Source organism: Macrotis lagotis, chromosome 3 (genome assembly GCF_037893015.1).
Source record: "Macrotis lagotis isolate mMagLag1 chromosome 3, bilby.v1.9.chrom.fasta, whole genome shotgun sequence".
Classification (NCBI taxonomy): domain Eukaryota; kingdom Metazoa; phylum Chordata; class Mammalia; order Peramelemorphia; family Peramelidae; genus Macrotis; species Macrotis lagotis.
In genome coordinates, this window is record NC_133660.1 from 239,641,422 (window position 1) to 239,660,234 (window position 18,813).

An 18,813-nucleotide genomic window follows, 5' to 3' on the forward strand; every position below is an offset into this window, starting at 1 on the left:
GTATATCACAGTTCTTCATTATCTCATTATAGCAGCAACAACTATGAACTCATAATTATTACTTGTCTAGGCTCTTTTAGCAAAGATATGGAAGTCAAGGAAAGATGTACCTTCTGATCCATTAGTGAAAATCCAAACAGAAAAATGGTGATTTTAGCAATTTTCTGGTCCTTTGGCTTTATCTTCCCTCATGTTAGTGAATGATGGGGAGATTTAAAGCTGACTCGGGCCACATCTTTTATAACCATTCATAGAGACACCGGAACTCAGCCTTGGAAACCTGGGCCTTGTTACCTTTATCCTTATTATTAGTAACAGTGATAACTAGCCTCTATTGTAACATGTGTTATAATCCCTTAGACTTCTGCATTTAAGAGTTAAGAAAAAGACTGAATTGAAATTTTACCTCTGTGTGACCCACTGTGAGACCACTTGCAATTTTCCCTTTAACTTATCTTAATAGTAAGTCAATGTACTCCTAAACCTATTGTATAAACTCTGCTACACCTGCTACAGAGCCTGACGGACCATTCAGTTTTTTCCATTACCTCTTTGGTTCCAGGTTGTAAGTACTGGATTTTAATCAACAAAATATATGGAGTAAACAAGGTCATTTTTTTCAGGATGTCTGCACCCTATCTGGCCTCAGTTTTTCCAGCCTTAATGTACATGCCTTCCCCTACTAAAAACTTTGGGCTTCATCCAGACTAGATTTATTGACCACCCCCCCAGACATTTCCTGGAATGTCTTACCTCTGGGCTTCTGCCCATATTCTTCTCTGGGTCTGGAATGGCCTTCCTTCTTGCTATCTCTACCTGCTACTACCCTACCCAATCTTCAAGGCTCCATTGCCTCAGTTTCTTCATCTGTAAAATGAACTGGAGAAGGAAATGGCAAACTCATCCAGTATCTTTGCCAAGAAAATCCCCAAAGGAACCACAATTTCTCCTCCACCTGAACCTTGTTGCTGTCTCCAGCTGCCAGAGGGGAATCAACTGATCTCATGGTATTTTAGAGCATATTTATAAGTTTTCAATATTCTAACTTGTATTATACATCCATCTATGATCATGTGTGATTTCTTTTGACCAAGACTGTGAGCTGCCTGAGGGCAGGACTGTGTTTTATTAATTTTGTATCTCATAGCATCAGACCCACAAGATGACTTAGCAATTGTTTAAATAAATGTTTAATGAGTAAAATCAGAATAAAGTCCTTCTAATCTTCAGCATTTCCTTAGTTTTTAAAGATAACTGGATGGATATACCTTGTAGTTAATGCTCACTTATGAGGAGGACATTCTCTGCTCTCTTCATTTTCTGTCCAATGCTTTTGATCCCATGGAGTTCTTTACTTCTGAACACCCTTTTTTTTAGCTTCCACTACCTGTTACCTGTTGGTGGGTGGAGTCACTGGAAAGGTCATCTAATTCAATTTACAAAATAGCATTCAGTTGTTTTTCAATCCTATTCAATTTTTTTGTGACCTCAATTGTTTTTTTTTGGGGGGGGTACAAAGAAACTGGAGTGGTTTGCTATTTCCTTCTCCAGCTCATTTTACTGATGAGGAAACTGAGGTATATGGGATTAAGTGACTTCTCAGGGCCTCAAAGCTAGTAAGTATCTGAGGATGGATTTGAACTCAGATCCTCCTGACTCCCCTTATCACCTCACCCGGACAATTTCAGTGGTCTATTATTTGATCTCCTTGCCTCATCCTTGACTCAATAAGCTCTAGAGGCTCCCTGTTGCCTCCAGGATCAAATATAAACTCCTCTGGTTGGCTTTCATAGCCCTTCACAGCCTGATCCCTTCCAATCTTTCCATCTTCCTTACCCCTTCCTGTCCTCCCCAAGAGGACAATCCAGAGCACTAGCCTCCTGATGATTCTCCAAACAAGATCCTTCCTCCCTTAGCCCTATGTTTCTTCACCAGCTATTCCTCCTCCCCAGAATACTCTCCTTGCTCATCTCTGCCGCTTGGCTTTCCTGGTTCCTTCAAAGCTTGGTGAAAGTCTGCAAGAACTCTTTCCCAACCTTGGAACTTTCCTCTAAGATGACTCCCTAGTCATCCTGTCTATAGTCCCTGAAAAATCATTTATGTATTGTTTTCCTCATTAGATTGTAAGCTCCTTGAGGGCAGGGACTGGTCCTGCCTTTCTTTGTCTCTGGCTCTTGGCACATGGTAGGCACTTTGTAGCACTAGCTGCCTGCCTGGCTGCTGCAGGGCCAGGTTTCTCAACCTCCACGGTCACCTGAGAGGGACACCCTTGGGTGAAAGAATTCCCCCTCAGTTTTACCAGAAGGGCCGTAGCTTCGACTTGAATTCTGGTTGGCTAATTTCTTAAATTCCATGAGCTCTGCGTGGTCCTTCTCATACGTTCTCTTCAAATTCTCTACATACTGCATCATAACCTCTGCAGCCTTTGACATCCGCTTTTCCTAAGAGGAAAGAGATGGGAGGAGGTAAATAAGGTTAAGGAACTAAGTCAGATAAAGCAATAGGAAGAAACAACCCACTGGAATCAGATAGATCAGAAGCACCATAGAGGCTCAGATCTAGAACTAGAAGGAATCTTAGAGATATTTCATCCAGTTTCCCTCATTTTATAGATGAGGAGACTGAGGCTCACTTAGTGGAAGGGACTTGACCAAGTTCACCTAGATAGGTGGGATTTGAATCCATACTCTTTGATTTCAAGTCCAATGGTCTTTGCACTGTAGCACCTTGGGAGACCTCAGGTTATAGGACCCAGACTGTCAGAGCTGCGAGGAACCTTGGAAGATAGTATGTCAGAGGTGGAAAGGATCTCAGTGATCATTTAGGAAGTGTAACATTCCATGTAGTCCTTTATAAGGATGGTATAAAAGTGTTTGTTCAGGTCTCAGCTTTAATAGTTTAATCCTGCACTAAGACTTTGGGGACACCTTGTCTGTCTGCCAGCCTAGATATCAAAGAGAACAGGAGCTAAAATAAGTGAAGAATGTTAAGCTTGAAGTTCAATGTGAGTAAACAGAATTTCATGGTAGCCAGAAAATCTACCACTTAGTGCTATCAGACCTTCAATAGAGGGCTAGCATCTGCAATGAGGAGTCAATTCCATTTGGATGGCACAAAGATAGAGTCCTGGGCCTAGGGTCAGGGCCTAGGACATCATCTTCATGAGGTAGCTATGTGACTCTAGGCAAGTCATTTCCCAATTGCCTCAGTTTCCTCATCTGTAAAATGAGCTGGAGAAGAAAATGGCAAACCACACCAGTATCTTTTACAAGAAAACCCCAAATGGGGTTACAGAGTCAGAGAAGACTGAAACAACTCAACAAGAAGCAAGCAGATATTATGTTCCAGCACTGTTATGTACTGGGGCCAAAACAGAATAGCCCCCTGCCCTCAAAAAGCTTCCACTGACTTGGAGGGCTATAGTATATAGATAAGTGAGTATGATACCCAATAATTTAAAAGAGAAAGGGAATACTAGCAACAAGATATTAGGGAAGCTTTTTGAAGTAGGCACGGTGAAGGAACACAAGGGCTCTGAGGGGCAGAGATGAAGGAGTGGCTTCCAATCATGGGGGGATAGCCTACTCGGGTACTCTGAGGCAGGAGATGGGATGTCAAGTTCAGAGAACTCCTTCCCTCAGCTAATCAGAAATGCACAGATTTTCACAGCTGAAAAGAACCTCAGAGGACCAACCCATCCCTGAATAAGAATTCCCCTTCCTGTTGTACTCAAGCCTCTCATTTAGTCTTTGTTGAAACAATTCCACTGGGAGGACACTCACTACTGTCCAGGCAAACCCATTCAACTTTAATTGATAGGAAGTTTTCTCTTATATTAAATTGAAATTACTGCTTTATAAAGTACCCCTTATACCCTAGTTTTATCCTCTGGGGTCAAGCTGACTCAATCTCTTAAGTCTTCCATGAGACAGCTTGCCAAATATTTGAAGATTACTACCATGGCCTTCCTAAATCATTTCCAACCCTTCAATTTATGGCATAAACTTGAGCCCTTTCCCCATACTGGCTGTTCTCTGGACTTTGTCCAACTCATCACTGGCCTTACTAAAATGAGTTACACACAACTGAACTCCAGGTATGGATAAAGTCCAGTCTTGGATATGTCTTTCTAAAAGTAGCCTAAGATTTCATTAACTTCCTTTGCTGCCATATCCTACTACAAGAGTCAAACAGAGCTTTACTTAGAGGCTGTCTAGTCAATGTGAAACTCTTCAGTTGGAGATGATTTGAATTTAGATGTACGACCTTTTTAAATATTATATTTCTCTTATATTTCATCTTACTATTTCAGTTCAAATGTATAATCTGGCCCTTCCTTTCTCTGGGCTTCAGTTTTCAAATGGTCTTCTTGAAGTTTCCTCCAAGATGACACTCCATTCATCAACTGAGTGTTCCTCCTGCCTGAAATGTTCTCTTTCCTTATTTCTGCCTCCTAGCTTCTCTCAGGACTCAGCTCAAGCTCACACTAAGCAAAAGGTCTTTTCTTTCTACTTCCTCTGCTCATACCTTCTCTCTGGGGTTGCCTCCAATTTACCCTGTCTATATCTTGTATGTACATAGTTTTTGCATGCTGTCTCATCCATTAGAAGAGACTATTCCCCTTCCCCATCTTCGTATCCATGAATGCTTCTGACTTGGTTTATTCTGGGGATGAGACACGAGTTTAGGGAGACACAAAGCAGCTCATTCTCCTTTCGTGTCATTCAGGGCCACCTAGCACCCTGTGTACCTCCCTTCCCACCACCAGCAGTGGTTTCTTAGATTAATAAGGTTGTAGTTCCTTGGTGGAAGGGCCAACTTCTCCATTTAGAGTCAATAACATCTTGAGATGTTGGGTCTGGGAGAGGGAGGTGGAGGAGACAGGTCAGTGGTCCAACCTGGCGGACTGCTCCAACCATTTCAGCACGGCTAGAGAGGCGGGCAGCTAGGCGATGGAGAACAGCAATGTCTTCCAACAGTTTCTCATAGGTCTCTCGGTGTTCACAAGACTGCCAGATGGATGCTGAGGACTGAAAGGAGGGAGGAAATGGAACAGAGTCACAGCTGGGGTGGAGGAAAGCAGACAAGGGGGAGATCTGAATGCTCCCCCACTTACCCTATCTTACCTTCTCCCATTCCCACAGCTGCTGAAGTTAGTGGCTGAACCAGAGCCTCTGAACCTGACTTTGAGAAACTCTTCTTGGCTTCTGTTAGAAATCCAACTGCCCTTTATGGTCTGGCAAATTGGGGGCTTCCTACATAGCCAAAAACATCTGAACAAAAGATCTTTTTAAACCCCCAAATAAAAAAAAGAAACAAAAATCTGGACTGGGGAAGGGAGGCAAAAGGTAAGGGAGAAGAGGCTAGCCTCATCACAGTTACACACCTGCATAGATGACCTTGTCTTTACTAGCAAACCACACTATTGCTAAGGCAAACCCTTTCCCCATCCAACCCATTAAGCTTCTCTTTGTGATTACCAAAAGAAAACAAAGGATTCTTTGAAAACCATATAAAGCCTGGCCTGTCTCCCTGGTGGTATAAGTATACAGCTGGAGCTATCCATTTATGACACAGGGATGATCTTCCAGAAGTTCCTTCTACCAATTCCAGGTTGGTGTCTTCTCTGTAATTTGACTTTCCCAGGGTCTCACAGTCATAGGACATGACAGATGGGACCTCAACCAGGTATTTTTTCGCTAAAAGCAGCCCTCTGCCTACTTTATGTTGCTTCTTCATTGATTTATAAGATGTGGCCATTTTAGCACTTGATAATAGGGAGTTTTCTTCTCCATCCATCAAGTAACTTTATAACTGGAAGGCAGTTAGTTGGTGGAGAACTCCCTGTTATCAGGAGCTAAAATGGCCACATCTTATAAATCAATTTTTAATTTATAATTGAGCTCCCAGGTGATCCCCATCCCTTACCTCCTCCCTCTGTAACTCAACTGGACCTCAGATACACAATTCTCCTTCCACAAAACTTGTAAGTATTCCTCTCCCCTCCTTCTCTCCATGGGCAGGGGGTTGCTCTGACAGTTTGGGGATGGCTTAGCCTTTGAGCACTCGAGCCAGGCTTCTTACCGTGATTGAAGCTTTAAAGTTGTTCAGTTCTTTTTCAGTATTCTCTTCTGTTAGATTCCTTTCCCTCTCAGCTTGGCTAATTCTTGACTCCAAGGTATAGCTGTCATTTCGAAAGGCTAAGGATAGTTGTACGAACACATTCTATGGAGGAGAAGAGCAAGGAAGAAAGTCTGGCTTATGACTTACATATAGATTCCAACTGAAGACCCAGATGGGATGAGGATGAAACTGAGGCCTAGGAAGTGACTTCCACAAAATCTTATGTGAAGTTAATGGCAGATCATATTCAACTCTTAAGTCAATGTTCTTTCTAAAGTTCTCTGTTAACACAGCCTACCAAAATATAGATATGCCTGTCAAAATCTATCTCAAAAAGGTTGTTCTCTAAGATGGAAGACCAACTCATAGCAAGGTATTGCTGGATGAGAAGGACTAAAAAAGTTAATAAGAAATGTTTTTCTTCCCAGCTAGCTTTAATACTTTACCCTCCAATAGTAAGTGAAATGGAATTTCAAGCATCATATCAGGGCCATGGAGATAAATGAGTGGGACTCAGGACCTTTCAAGAGATTCTGGGAAAAACATCAGATTACACCTGGTCTCTACTTGCCAGTGACTGACTCTGTGACATTGGTTAAGCCTCTTGAACTCTATTCCCTTTTGTACAATGGGGTGATGGGGGGGGTGACTTTCTAAGGTCCATTCCAGCTCTAAATCTGTGATCCAAAGACTTAAATTTTCTTCTTCCGACTCTAAAATATTAAGAACTTATTTAAAAAAGCTTCAGAAAGTCGCAAAACTGACAATATATGGCCTTAAAAGAAGTCTTAAAAGAGTCTTAAAAGAAAGGGAATTAGATTCAATGAGAACATTTCACTAAAGTTGGCTAAAAAAATGCTCTGTTCTCCACTGAATTGAAGAAAATCCATGATGGTAACTTCAATTTAAATAAGTCAGGGGTATTAATATAAGCAATTGGATTATCTTGGGGGAATTATGACTAAAGGGTTTCACATGGAGAAACTATATTTAAGGAAAATTGGTGTGAAGGATAGGTCTTGTTGATTTAAAAAGACTTCAGTCAATATTCATTTCATATTTTCCAGTTTCTGCCCATATAGCAATTTTAAATAGTTGCCAGAAGACTTTTTTTTCCCCTAACACCCCTAAGGCTCAATTAGGACTTTGTGCAAACATCAGTTGCAAAAATCTGTGAGTGCAGGATTGACCTTTAAAAAGGTGAAAATCACAGAGAAGGGGCTTCCTGGCCTGAGCTCATGTAGGAAATCACTGGGGAAGAGTTGGGCAGATGGAAACTCTTCAGCGGAAGAAGGATCTCTTTATGTGCTGATTGCATAACACCACGGACACTATCATATTTAGTTCATAATCCCACGGATGCTAACTGCATACTAACATCCTAAGTTGTATCATATTCACTTCTTTATTGCCATACTGGGAGCTTCAAGGGCAAGGAACTTTGTCTTGAGTGTCAATATACTACAGTAGTTAAGAGTTTTGGTGTTGGAACGAGAAAGACCTGGATTCAAATTCTACTTATGATTTTTACTAGCTGTGGGACCACAGTCAAATAATTTCAGCTCTCTAGGCCTCAGTTTCTTCATCTGTTGTCTAGATTTTTTAAGTTTATAAAGAGCTTTGTAAATTTTAAAGTACTGCACTTATATCAGTTCTTATTAATGATGATGTTGACATCATCTTTGTAGCTCCCCAAGGGCCATACAAAGCACATTGCATCTAACAGGAGCTAAATGTGTTTAGGAATGAATGAATGAATGAATGAATGAATGAATGGTGGGGAAGGTCTTCATTTTCTCAACTTCTCATTGAATCTGCCCTGGGTCAGTCAGTAGAAGATCTGAATAAACCAACAATTACATTAGTAAAACTGGACATTTCCAAGCATAGAGAGGAGGTTGTTCTATTAGCCAAATGCAGCTGGTTGCTGCTGGGGTAGGGTAGGAACCCAGCCTAATTGGCTGAATGACTTCACTTTCTGGGGCTTTTGCTGATGGTCTTTGGCTATTAAACAGCCTCACAAACACCGGATGGCTTGTTTTTGAATATACTTCCCAAGTAACTGGCTACTCCCAATTCAGCCAGTCCTCAATCATGCTACTCTCTCCCTGGGCAGCCTGAGCACAGCAATATCAATGCCCCCTGCAATGGTGTATGAGGGCAGGAACACAAGGCAACGCCTCTGTGGAAGAGGAACTCTTCTGTCTTTCTATCACCAGTGGCTGGCTCTCAATGTTGACTGACTACCCTCCCGCTTTCCTCCCCCTGGATTGGTGTTCTGCATCATGAATGACACAAAGTAGCTGCTCAATAATGCAGATTGATTGATAGATTTGGGGTCTCTAAGCATAGCACCAAAGCTTTGCTGCAACATGAACTGGAGTTACATACAGCAACTGCCTAGACTCAAGGATGCTAAAGACCTGGTCTTAAGTTTTAAAGGCAATGTAGAGGTAAACTCCAGGGCAGCTAGGTGGTGCAGTGGATAGAGCACTGGCCTTGGAGTCAGGAGGATGGGAGTTTGAATTTGACTTCAGACACTTGCCACTTACTGTGTGACCTTGGGCAAGTCACTTAACCCTGATTGCTTTGTATACAGGGCCATCTCCAGTTGCTCTGATTTATATCTGGCTACTGGATCCAGATGGCTCTGGAGGAAAAAGTGAGGCTGGTGACCTAACACAGCATCCCCTCACTCAAATCCAAATCATGTGCTTGTCATGACATCACCTCCCTGATGTTGTGGTCTTCTTCAAAAATGAAGGACAAACTATCATCATCATCATCGTCATCATCATCATCATCATCATCATTATTATTGTTATAGGTAAAATCTACTTTTTAATTCTTTGGGAATAATTTGATTCTATTTAAGTCATCCCATGATCTCCAGCTATCTCATAGAAAAAGATCTCCTCTTCTTGCTCCAAATATCATTTTCAGTAATTTTTGAAGGAAGAAAAATTCAAGTAGCTTTATATTCCAATTTATATTCTAATTCTGTTGCCCCAAATAGCATTATCATCTATCTATTGTCTGTCAATCTATCTATCATCCATTAACTCATCTATCATCCATTCATCCCTCCATCCATCCACCTATCTACTTGTCAGTCTATCTACCTGTCTATCCATCCATCCATCCATCCATCCATCCATATAATTTGCTTATTATCTATCTAATTACCTACTGTCTATCCAACTATCATCCATTCATCTATCCATCTATCATCCATCCATTCTGCCATCTTTCCACCTGTCTATCCATTCATTTCTCCATCCATCCATCCATCCATCCATCCATCCATCCATCCATCCATCCATCCATCCATCTATTTATTTACCTATGTATCTATCCATCTATCCACCTGTCTGTCTGTCTATCGATCTATCTATCTATCTATCTATCTATCTGTCTGTCTGTCTGTCTAACCATCTAGTCATCATCTATCTAGCTATCTAGCTATCATCTATCCATCCCTCTATCCATCTATGTGTCTATCCATTTATTCATCCATTTATCCATCTATGCATCCAACCATCCATCTAATTCTCTATAATGTAACTAACCATCCATCCATCTATTCATCCATCCATTAGACATGACAATCTCAAAAGTTAATGAAGGAAGGCTGTCAAGTGTTGTGGTGGACCACACCCATCATATCCCCCTCCTTAGGCCTTATCTGTGGGAAAACATCATGGAAACAGGCCAGGTTAATTTAGCCTGGATGTGAATGAACTTTCATGAGAATTGTGAGGTACTTACCTCGACTTCCTTTTCAGTAAGCGGAGGAGCACTAGGAGAAAAGGGGAAAAAAAGATGCTTATTCTTTCACCTGCAAAATTACTGCAAAGCTGTCCATCTGACTCTGGGAGACCTTCGGGATCTGCTCAGAGGAAAACTGCAGTATGCCAAATTGGAGAGAATGGAGGGCTCCTGCACATTGCAACTTCTACTTCCAAGGCTTTGTTTGTACTGCATTGTTCTCCCTCCTCATCTCTGCCTCTTGACTACCTATCTTTCATTACTACCATTATTTATATCTGATTTGGAGGAAGGAAAACCCGCATTCAAATCTGGCCTCAAAAACTTATTAACTGTGTGACTTTGGGCAACACACTTAACTTCTACTTCAGTTCCCTTATCTGTAAAATGGGGACAATGACAGCCCCTCTCTCCTAGGATTGTCATGAAGGTCAAATGAGATAATCATATTTGTAAAGCTCTTGGAACAGTGCTAAGCCTGGCAAATAATAAGTGCTATATAAATATTAGCTATTATTATTTTAAAAAATCAATTAATAGTCAAAGCTCTAGAGGAAACACTGCAGGGCAGAACTCAGAGGCAGAAAAACCTGGATTCAAGAAGTTTCAAGCCTTTATGAAGACTTATGACTCCCCCCGCCCCTGCTCATGCCTCCCTCTCAAATAACTCTTGTTTGTACCTGCTTTAGATAGATAGATGATAGATATATAGATATAGATGATATAGATATAGATATAGATATAGAAATAGATATAATTCCTCCTTCCCTTACATTCCCTGATATAATATAACCCCCCCCTTTTTAACTTTTATGTTAGTATCTCCAAAATCTAGTATACTGTGGTCCATAGAGCAGGTTCTTAATAAATGTTTGTTGATGGATTGGTTCTAGGCCCATGGGCTAGGTAGGTACATGCATTAGAATATGTTTGAGTCCTCAAAAGCTGCTCTAATCCGTCTCTCCAACTCTATGGTAAGGATTGAAAGGAAGAGGACAAGTAGACCTGAATCAGCTTCAGGGGGATGTCTGGTGCTGGTCAAGGACAAGGAAGGAACTTTTTTTTTTTTTTTTTTTTTTACCAAGTCAGCAGGCAAGTCTTATCTTCTAGTGTAGAGGCTGTGAGAAAGGGTGGGTCATTGTGAAAAGTCCTTGGCCTCTGTAAATAAAGCTGGGGCCCCTTTCTTTCCTGTCTTGGGGTGGTGCAGGCTTAAGTGAGTGTGGGAAGTGAGGAAGAACAAGGGAACCTAACAGCTTAGCCCCACCCAATAGAATAGATTGAGGATAAGATGCTCAGGAAGCCCTGCTTCCTCTGCTGCCCTGGACAGAGGTGCAAGGTCACCCCTTCTCTGGTAGGTGGGGTGCTACTTACCCCTGACTGAAGACTGCTGGGAGCTTGAGCAGCCAGAATAGGGCAGAGTGGCTGATTCACTACCGGCTAAGATTTAGATGAGTCTTCAACTGGCTTTCTTCCATGGGAGTGGCCCATGGGCTGATCCACATCAAATATCCCATCAATCTGGATCTTTCAATTTCTACCCTTTACTGCCACCATTACTGACACCTGATTTAGATTTTAAAAAGTCAATTAATAGCCCAAACTCCAGAGGGGCACTATCTAATAAATGAACAGAAAATGGAGCCTTTGATTTAGGAATATTTACCTGCCCTTGCACATGTTAGCTTCCTGGCCACAGTCAATGAACCCCTTTCTTCTTCCAAGCAACTCTCAAAAACCAATGGTTTGCAATCAGACCTGGTGGAGGGAGTTTCCTCATCTACTTCCTCCTTGTGTGATCCTGAACACACAGGGATGTCCATGAGGAATAAGTGTTTCCTGATAGGTAGCACTATTGGATTGGAGAACAAATTATGTACCAAATAGATATTTGGTTTGTATAAAATTAGGCCAAAGTAAACTGACTGTCTACCTCTCTAGGTTTGTTTCACACTGTGAGTCAAGAGATTGGTCTCTAGAGGACTCTAAGGAGCTGTCCATCTATAAGTCCATGACAAGCCCATTTATTTTATTTTATTTTATTTTTTTAGGTTTTTCTTTTGCAAGGCAAATGGGGTTAAGTGGCTTGCCCAAGACCACACATCTAGGTAATTATTAAGTGTCTGAGACCGGATTTGAACCCAGGTACTCCTGACTCCAGGGCCGGTGCTTTATCCACTGTGCCACCTAGCTGCCCCCCCCCATTTATTTTATTGAGGAGAAAACCAAGTCCTACTTAAGGTTACAATCCTAGAATTATATTGAGATTTAAGATTATTTTGTTGTGATCTTAAGTTTTAGAACCTTAAAACCTTATATCTTTAGAGCTGAAAGGAACATTAGAGAATGTCTAGTACAATTTCTTCATTTTGCAAAAGAGTAAACAGACCCAGAGAGATCATACTGCTTGCTGAATGTCTCCTAGGTAATAAGTGGCAACATTAGGATTTGAAATCAAATCCTCTGACTTGAAATACAGTGCTCTTTCCATTAGACCACATTATCTTTCTAGTGGTACTCTCCCCACCCCAAACTACAATACTGGACTCCTGAGTTCTATAATAAGATTTGGATCACTTGAGATTTTTCATGGTGTGGCTTAGTTAAGAAGATGTGAATTTCTCATGAACTCCTCCAGTTTGATATAGTGTCTCTGATAGGGCCACCAAGTGCCTTTTAGAGGGGATAAAGTCTTCCTAAGGACTGAGAGGAAGCAGGGATATCGGGAAGAACATTTATCTGGAGTCATAGACCTGAGCTCACATTATGAATCAGCCAATGTTTGTGTGACCTTGTCCAAGACATTTAACCTCCGTGGACCTCACTTTCCTCATCTGTAAAAGGAGGGAACAGCCCTAAAAGGCCTTTGAAGACCCCTTCCAGTTACAAGTCCATGATCCTGGTTTCTGTGATCAAATGACAGAAGCACACAAAACTGGCCCTCCTTGTTCATGGACAGCCTGGGAAATCTTGCCTTTAAAGACTAACCTAGGAGAACTGTTGCAATCTGACTCGAATTCTCTCTCTCTCTCTCTCTCTCTCTCTCTCTCTCTCTCTCTCTCTGGCCAGATTCTGGGCTGTAATTTTGTCCATTTAAGGAATTCTCTTCAAACAATTCAGTTCCACATCTTTTCTACAATTTAGGATCTTAGAGAATGACCTGGAGCATTATGCAGTTATGTGACTGCTTAGCCACACAAGACAATATGTGACAAAAGTCAGGACTTGAATCCATGTCTTTCTGACTTAGAGCCAATTCTTTCCATTACCATGCATACATCTCTACTTGTACAATGTTGAAAGAAAAAAAAAACTTCTCTTGATGTTAATTCTAGAGCAAGACTGAATGGGAACTGTGCACAATTTGGAAGCAAGATCAGCTTCCTTTGGCCAGATTTTATGCCAACCAAACTACTTTCTGGTCTGTAATTTGATATTTTACTCAATGGGCCTACCTGCCAGGGACCATTGCCTCCTCCAGGACATCTGTCCACCTAACTATTCTAGCCCATAATGATTTCTTTTTTCTCTGAACTCCTGCTGCCTTCAAAGTCTCATTCATATAGGTGGTTTCCTACCCCTCCCTCCCCCAAAGTCTTTAGGAAGTGATCATGTCCACATATGATCTGACAGTGGTGGTACCCAGAGGTCTGTTTGAGCTGACCAGATTGACACCGAGCTTTTTGGAGACCACATTGAGTTTTACCTGCCAGGAAGAGCCTTATGAACTCGCAGTTTATGGAGCAGCACATCAGAGATGTTGGGCATGACATCACAGACACTCTTGGACTCTTCCTCTTCAATGCCTGGGGAAAGCTCAGAGGGGTGCCCTGCAAAGTGACATGTGGGAATCCCATTTAAGATATTCTATGATACCAGAAGCACCCTGGTACATTATCTTCACCCAAAGCATTGTCTCTGATAAGCAGATGGAGGTTATAGCCTTATAACCTTATACGGTGCCCAATACAAGACTTAGCCCTTGGTGAATAGGCAAGATCTATTGGTGACTGATCAAGAGAACAACTGTTTTATGGCATGAATTTGTAATTATGCCCCACCAAATTTAAAAATCCCCTTCCTTTGGCAGGGTTTTCAGAAGACAAGGGTTATCTATCTGTGCTTCCTTGTTTGGTCCAAAGCACTTACCCTATTACTGACAATGAACTCTTCTACATGTGTCATAGGAACGTTGAGAGACAGGTATAAAACTTGGGAGTTTCCAGGGAGAGATAAGAAGGTTGAAAAATATGGACACTGAGGGAAAGATCCAAATATCCCCCCATCAGCATATTCATCAGATGACCTTGTTTAATATTTTATAGAGAGAAGAGTGAAGCCAGATGCCTCTCCACTTTAGATTTCCTAGTTTCCTTAAAGCTTCACCACCTCCACAAAGTCTTTCCAGATACCTCCAGATGCTAGTACCTTTCCTCCTTCCCCAGTTACCTTATATCTGCTTTGTAAGTGTTGCTTCCAATAGAATGTAAGCTACTTGAGGGCAGGAACCATCTTGTTTCTCTTTCTATCCCCAGTTTCTAGCACAGTACTGGATACATATAGTAGGTACCTAATAAATATTTGTGGGTCGATCTGATTTTTCCTCCTTTCCACCTCAAAATTGCTCCAAATTTTCATCCATCATCTCTTCTCCTTTCCAAGGATAATCTTTCAATATGCTCTCTCTTTTTCCTCCTGTTGCTACAATGCTATTTCCCTCTCTGCCTCTCTCCTTTTCTTATTCTTGTTCTTCCCCCTTCTTTTCTTCTTTTTGTTTTCTCTTTCCTTTTCTTCTTCTTTTTGTTCTTTTCTTGTTCTCTCCCCCTTCTTCTTTTTCTTCTTTTTGTTCCTGTTCCTGCTTTCTCTTCGCTATTTCTCCTTTTCCTCTTCCTGTTCTTTTTGTTCTTGTTTTTCCTCTCTCATTTTCTTTTTATTCTTTTTTGTTCTTCTTTTTTGTTCTTGTCCTTGTTCTCTCTCTCTCTCTCTCACACACATTCATATTTCCCTCACATCTCTATTCTACCCTTGTTTACCTGCCTTTCTTTCTGTTTGCCTCCAAAAAATCAAAGACTTATTTTTATATATATTTTGACTGTTTTTGCCATCACAAACTCCAGTTACTGATTAATTTCCACCAACTGTTAGGCCCAAGAATCGGGGAATAACCCCACCCTCGGTACTACCCGACCTGCTTTCAGGTCAGACCCCAGCAGCCTCAGTGAAGATGCAGCCTAGCAACACCCTCTCCAGGTGCTACAAATCATGGCTAATCATAATCACTGGTCAGATTGTTCAACATCAGAAAATGAAATTTTATGAGTAGAGAAGCTATCCAAGAATGTACATTTCTAGATACTTTGCCATTGTCCTCTAAGGACCACAGAACTATCTATTTTTTTTTTTGCAAGGCAAATGGGGTTAAGTGGTTTGCCCAAGGCCACACAGCTAGGTAATTATCAAGTGTCTGAGGCCACATTTGAACTCAGGTACTCCTGACTCCAGGGCCAGTGCTCTATCAACTGCACCACCTAGCTGCCCCCACAGAACTATATTAACTTGCAGCTAAAACATTTTAAATGTATTATCTCCCCCCCCACCTTGAGTACGAACTCTTTGAGAGCTTTGGTATTCCCAGTGCTTTGCACACAGTAGGTACTTTTTCACTTAAACTGCTTTCTTCATCATAGTGACCATCCAATCACTCAATCATTTTCCCCTTTCTCCTTTCTCTTTTTAACCTTCCCTTAGTTCTTGATAGTCATAGTATGAAAGGCAATTGGTCCACCAGCATTTATGAGCTGCCCACTCTGAACCTCACAATGAAGTGTTGTACTAAGTATTGAGAATACAAAGAATCATAGATCATAGATGTAGAGGTTTAAGGGACCTTAGAGGTCCTAGAGGGTAGTTAGGTGGTCCAGTGGAGAGATCACTTGGCCTATAGTCAGGAAGACTCATCTTCCTAGAGTCAAATCTAACCTCAGACACTTATAAGGACTCAGGGCAAGTCACTTCACCCTGTTTGCCTGAATTTCCTCATCTGCAAAAGAAGGTAGAGAAGGAAGTGGCAAGTCCTCTTCAGTATCTTTGCCAAGAAAACCTTAAATGGGGTCATGAAGATATATAAGGGCATCTAGAGTGCCAGATCTGGAATCATGAAGACTCATCTTTATCAGTACAAATCCATCCTCTTACTAGTTGGGTGACCTAGGGCAAGACACTTTACCTTGTCTGCCTCAGTTTCCTCATCTGTCAAATGATCTGGAAAAGGAAATATCAAACCATTCCAGTATCTTTGCCAAGAAAACCCCAAATGGGAACTGAAACTACTAAACAACTATAATAACAAAAATGAGGTCATAGTCCAATCACCTCATTTGACAGAGAGACTCAAAGATGGTAGGTGCTCTGGTCCAAGGTCACGCAGCAAGTGTCTAAGAAGTAATTAAGATACAGTCTTTCTGCCTCTAAGACCAGTGTTCTGTCTGCTACATGTACTGCCTCTGAAGGATTCTCTCCTCATTCCCTTTTCTCGTCATCTCCTCTGTCTTCTTCGTTGTTTCTGCTTCCTAAATATCACCCGCCTCTCCTATTCTGACTTTGGTCTTCTTCTCATCTGTGTACATTGTAACCAACCTCTCAACTTTATCAGTCTGTATGTGAAAGATTGCAAAATTGAGATCTCATGTTTAAACTTGTCTTCTGGGGTCCAGCACCTCATTTCAAGCTCCCTGATGGAAAATTCAACATGACTCTGGATCTGGAGTCAGACAACACTAGCTACCTGTGTGACCTTGGGGAAATCATGTAAACTTTCTATGCCTCAACCTCCCTATCTTTAAATTGAAAGGACTGACTTAGATGAGCTCCAAGTTCCTTCTAATCCCCACTTGAATGGGCTGCTGATACCCAAACTCAATATGGACCTAAGCAAACTACCTTTCTGGTCAAATTGAACTCCTTTGTCCAACTTCCCAATTTCTGACATTGTTCTTCCTCCTTGCCCTGGCCTCCTGGTTTTCCTAGCTTCCCATCAAGATTCAGCTCAGATCCCACTTCTTGCAAGAGGCCTTTCCTGATTCCCCTTGCCCAACCCAACTCTATGCCTTCCCTCAGAGATTATCTCCTATTTACCCTTCTATGTATTGTAGATGTGCATACGTTTTAAATTATGCTCCCCCCCCCATTAGAATATAAGCTCCTTGAGGACAGGCACTATGATCATTGCTTAGCATAGTGGTTGGAACATGTTCAATATATTGACTCAATGACTGACTTATAAGACCTGGAGTTAAGCTGGATGACTCCTATACTGGACAGAAGGTTAATTTGGATGACCCTGAATGACCCTGAAGAAACCTTTTCTTGAATTATTTCATGTCTACTAATCTTGTCTTTTCTTTTTTTTATTAATTAATTAAAAAAATTATTTTAGGCAATGGGTTTAAGTGACTTGCCCAAGGTCACAGCTAGGCAATTATTAAGTGTCTGAGGCCAGATTTGAATTTAGGTCCTCCTGACTCTAGGGCCAGTACTCTATCCACTGTACCACTTAGCTGCCCCTAATCTTACCTTCTCAATACTGGATTGTAAATATTGCCCAAGAGTTCTTGGTATCAATGTTTTGTATATTCAGAGAATATACAAGCATGATGACTGACTGAACAATATACTGTCTGTTCAAGGTTCTTGATCTGGAAAAATTCTCCCAGCTAGACCAAAATAAACATATAGAAGAAAATTTGGAATTTGCATCCACCTTAAGATATTACTGCACAGAGTGGATCATTCTTAGTCTTTGTTTCTGGTTCTCAGAGCTCTGTTAAGGCAGCCTTTGAGACTCTGTTGAAATGTGGGGTGAAAAATCACTACTGATATTTAGGGAGGCAGATTTCTGGACAACCCTACTGTGAAAGGCTTTCAAGGTCAGACCTTTGTTGCTATCTGATCGCTGAGTGGACTGGAAGATAGGCAGTGACCTAGACAGTCCTGTGGGGAAAACCATGATCCTTCCTTATTTATATTTATTAATTCATTTTATCTTCACTACAACCCTGTGAGGTTGGTGAGGAAGGCAGAGTATATTCCCAGGGGACCTGGGTGCTAATCCTATCTCTGTCCATATGTGAGACTTTGGGCAAGTAATTTAATCTCTCCAGGTCTCAGTTTTTTTTATCTGTAAAATGATGAGGTTGAACTTGATAGCCTCTAAAGTTGTTTCTCTAACTCTATGAGCCTATGATTTTCATTTTACAAATGGAAAAAACTGGTCTCAAGAGAGGTGCCTTACCCAAGTCCATTCAGTTAAGAAGCAAAACCCAGCAGAACTGGGACATAAGTAATCTTAGGTTGTCATAGAGAGGCTTAGAGAGCAGAGGAACGGAGCTAAGGGTCCCCCTGCTCAGACCATGATTGGAGCATTCTGTTCAGGGCTAGAGATTTTGTTTGGCCAAGGGAGAGCCTTCAGAGGAGGCAACCAGGATGGTGAAGGGTTTCCACACCTTGCCATATGAGGATCATCTGAAGAAACTGGGGGAGAGATGACTAGGGTAAAAATATGATAACTATTTTCTAGTATTTGGAATACTGTCATGTGGAAGAAGGATTAAATTTACTTTACTTAATTAGCTGAATGGCAGGACTTGGAAGTCAAAAAACCTGAATACAAATCTGTCCTCTTACTAGTTGTGTGACCCTAGGCTAGTCACTTAACCTGGATTGCCTTACTAAAAACAAATTATAGAGAGGAATCTAGGTTTGACTATTGAGGCAACAGGGAACCACTGACAATGTCTGAGCAGAGGAGAGATGTGACCAAAACAGTATTTTCGGAAGCTCACTCTGGTGGTTAGATTTTATGGAGGCTGGAAGACCAATTAGGAAGCCTGTACCGTAATCTAGGTGAGAGGCAAGGAGGAACTTGGG

General features: G+C 41.4%; 1 protein-coding gene across 13 annotated transcripts in view; it reads right to left on the reverse strand.

Annotated features, from left to right (window-relative positions):
* Positions 1-18,813, reverse strand: part of IRAG1 (inositol 1,4,5-triphosphate receptor associated 1) — a 154,234-nt gene that overhangs the window by 26,348 nt on the left and 109,073 nt on the right. For all 13 annotated transcript variants that reach the window (XM_074230311.1, XM_074230308.1, XM_074230310.1 and 10 more), the window contains 5 exons: positions 13,595-13,718; positions 9,892-9,922; positions 6,085-6,225; positions 4,899-5,030; positions 2,300-2,441 (listed from right to left, as the gene is read on the reverse strand). In XM_074230311.1, coding sequence (XP_074086412.1) covers positions 2,300-2,441; positions 4,899-5,030; positions 6,085-6,225; positions 9,892-9,922; positions 13,595-13,718 — 570 coding nt within the window. The remainder of the gene's footprint in view (positions 1-2,299; positions 2,442-4,898; positions 5,031-6,084; positions 6,226-9,891; positions 9,923-13,594; positions 13,719-18,813) is intronic.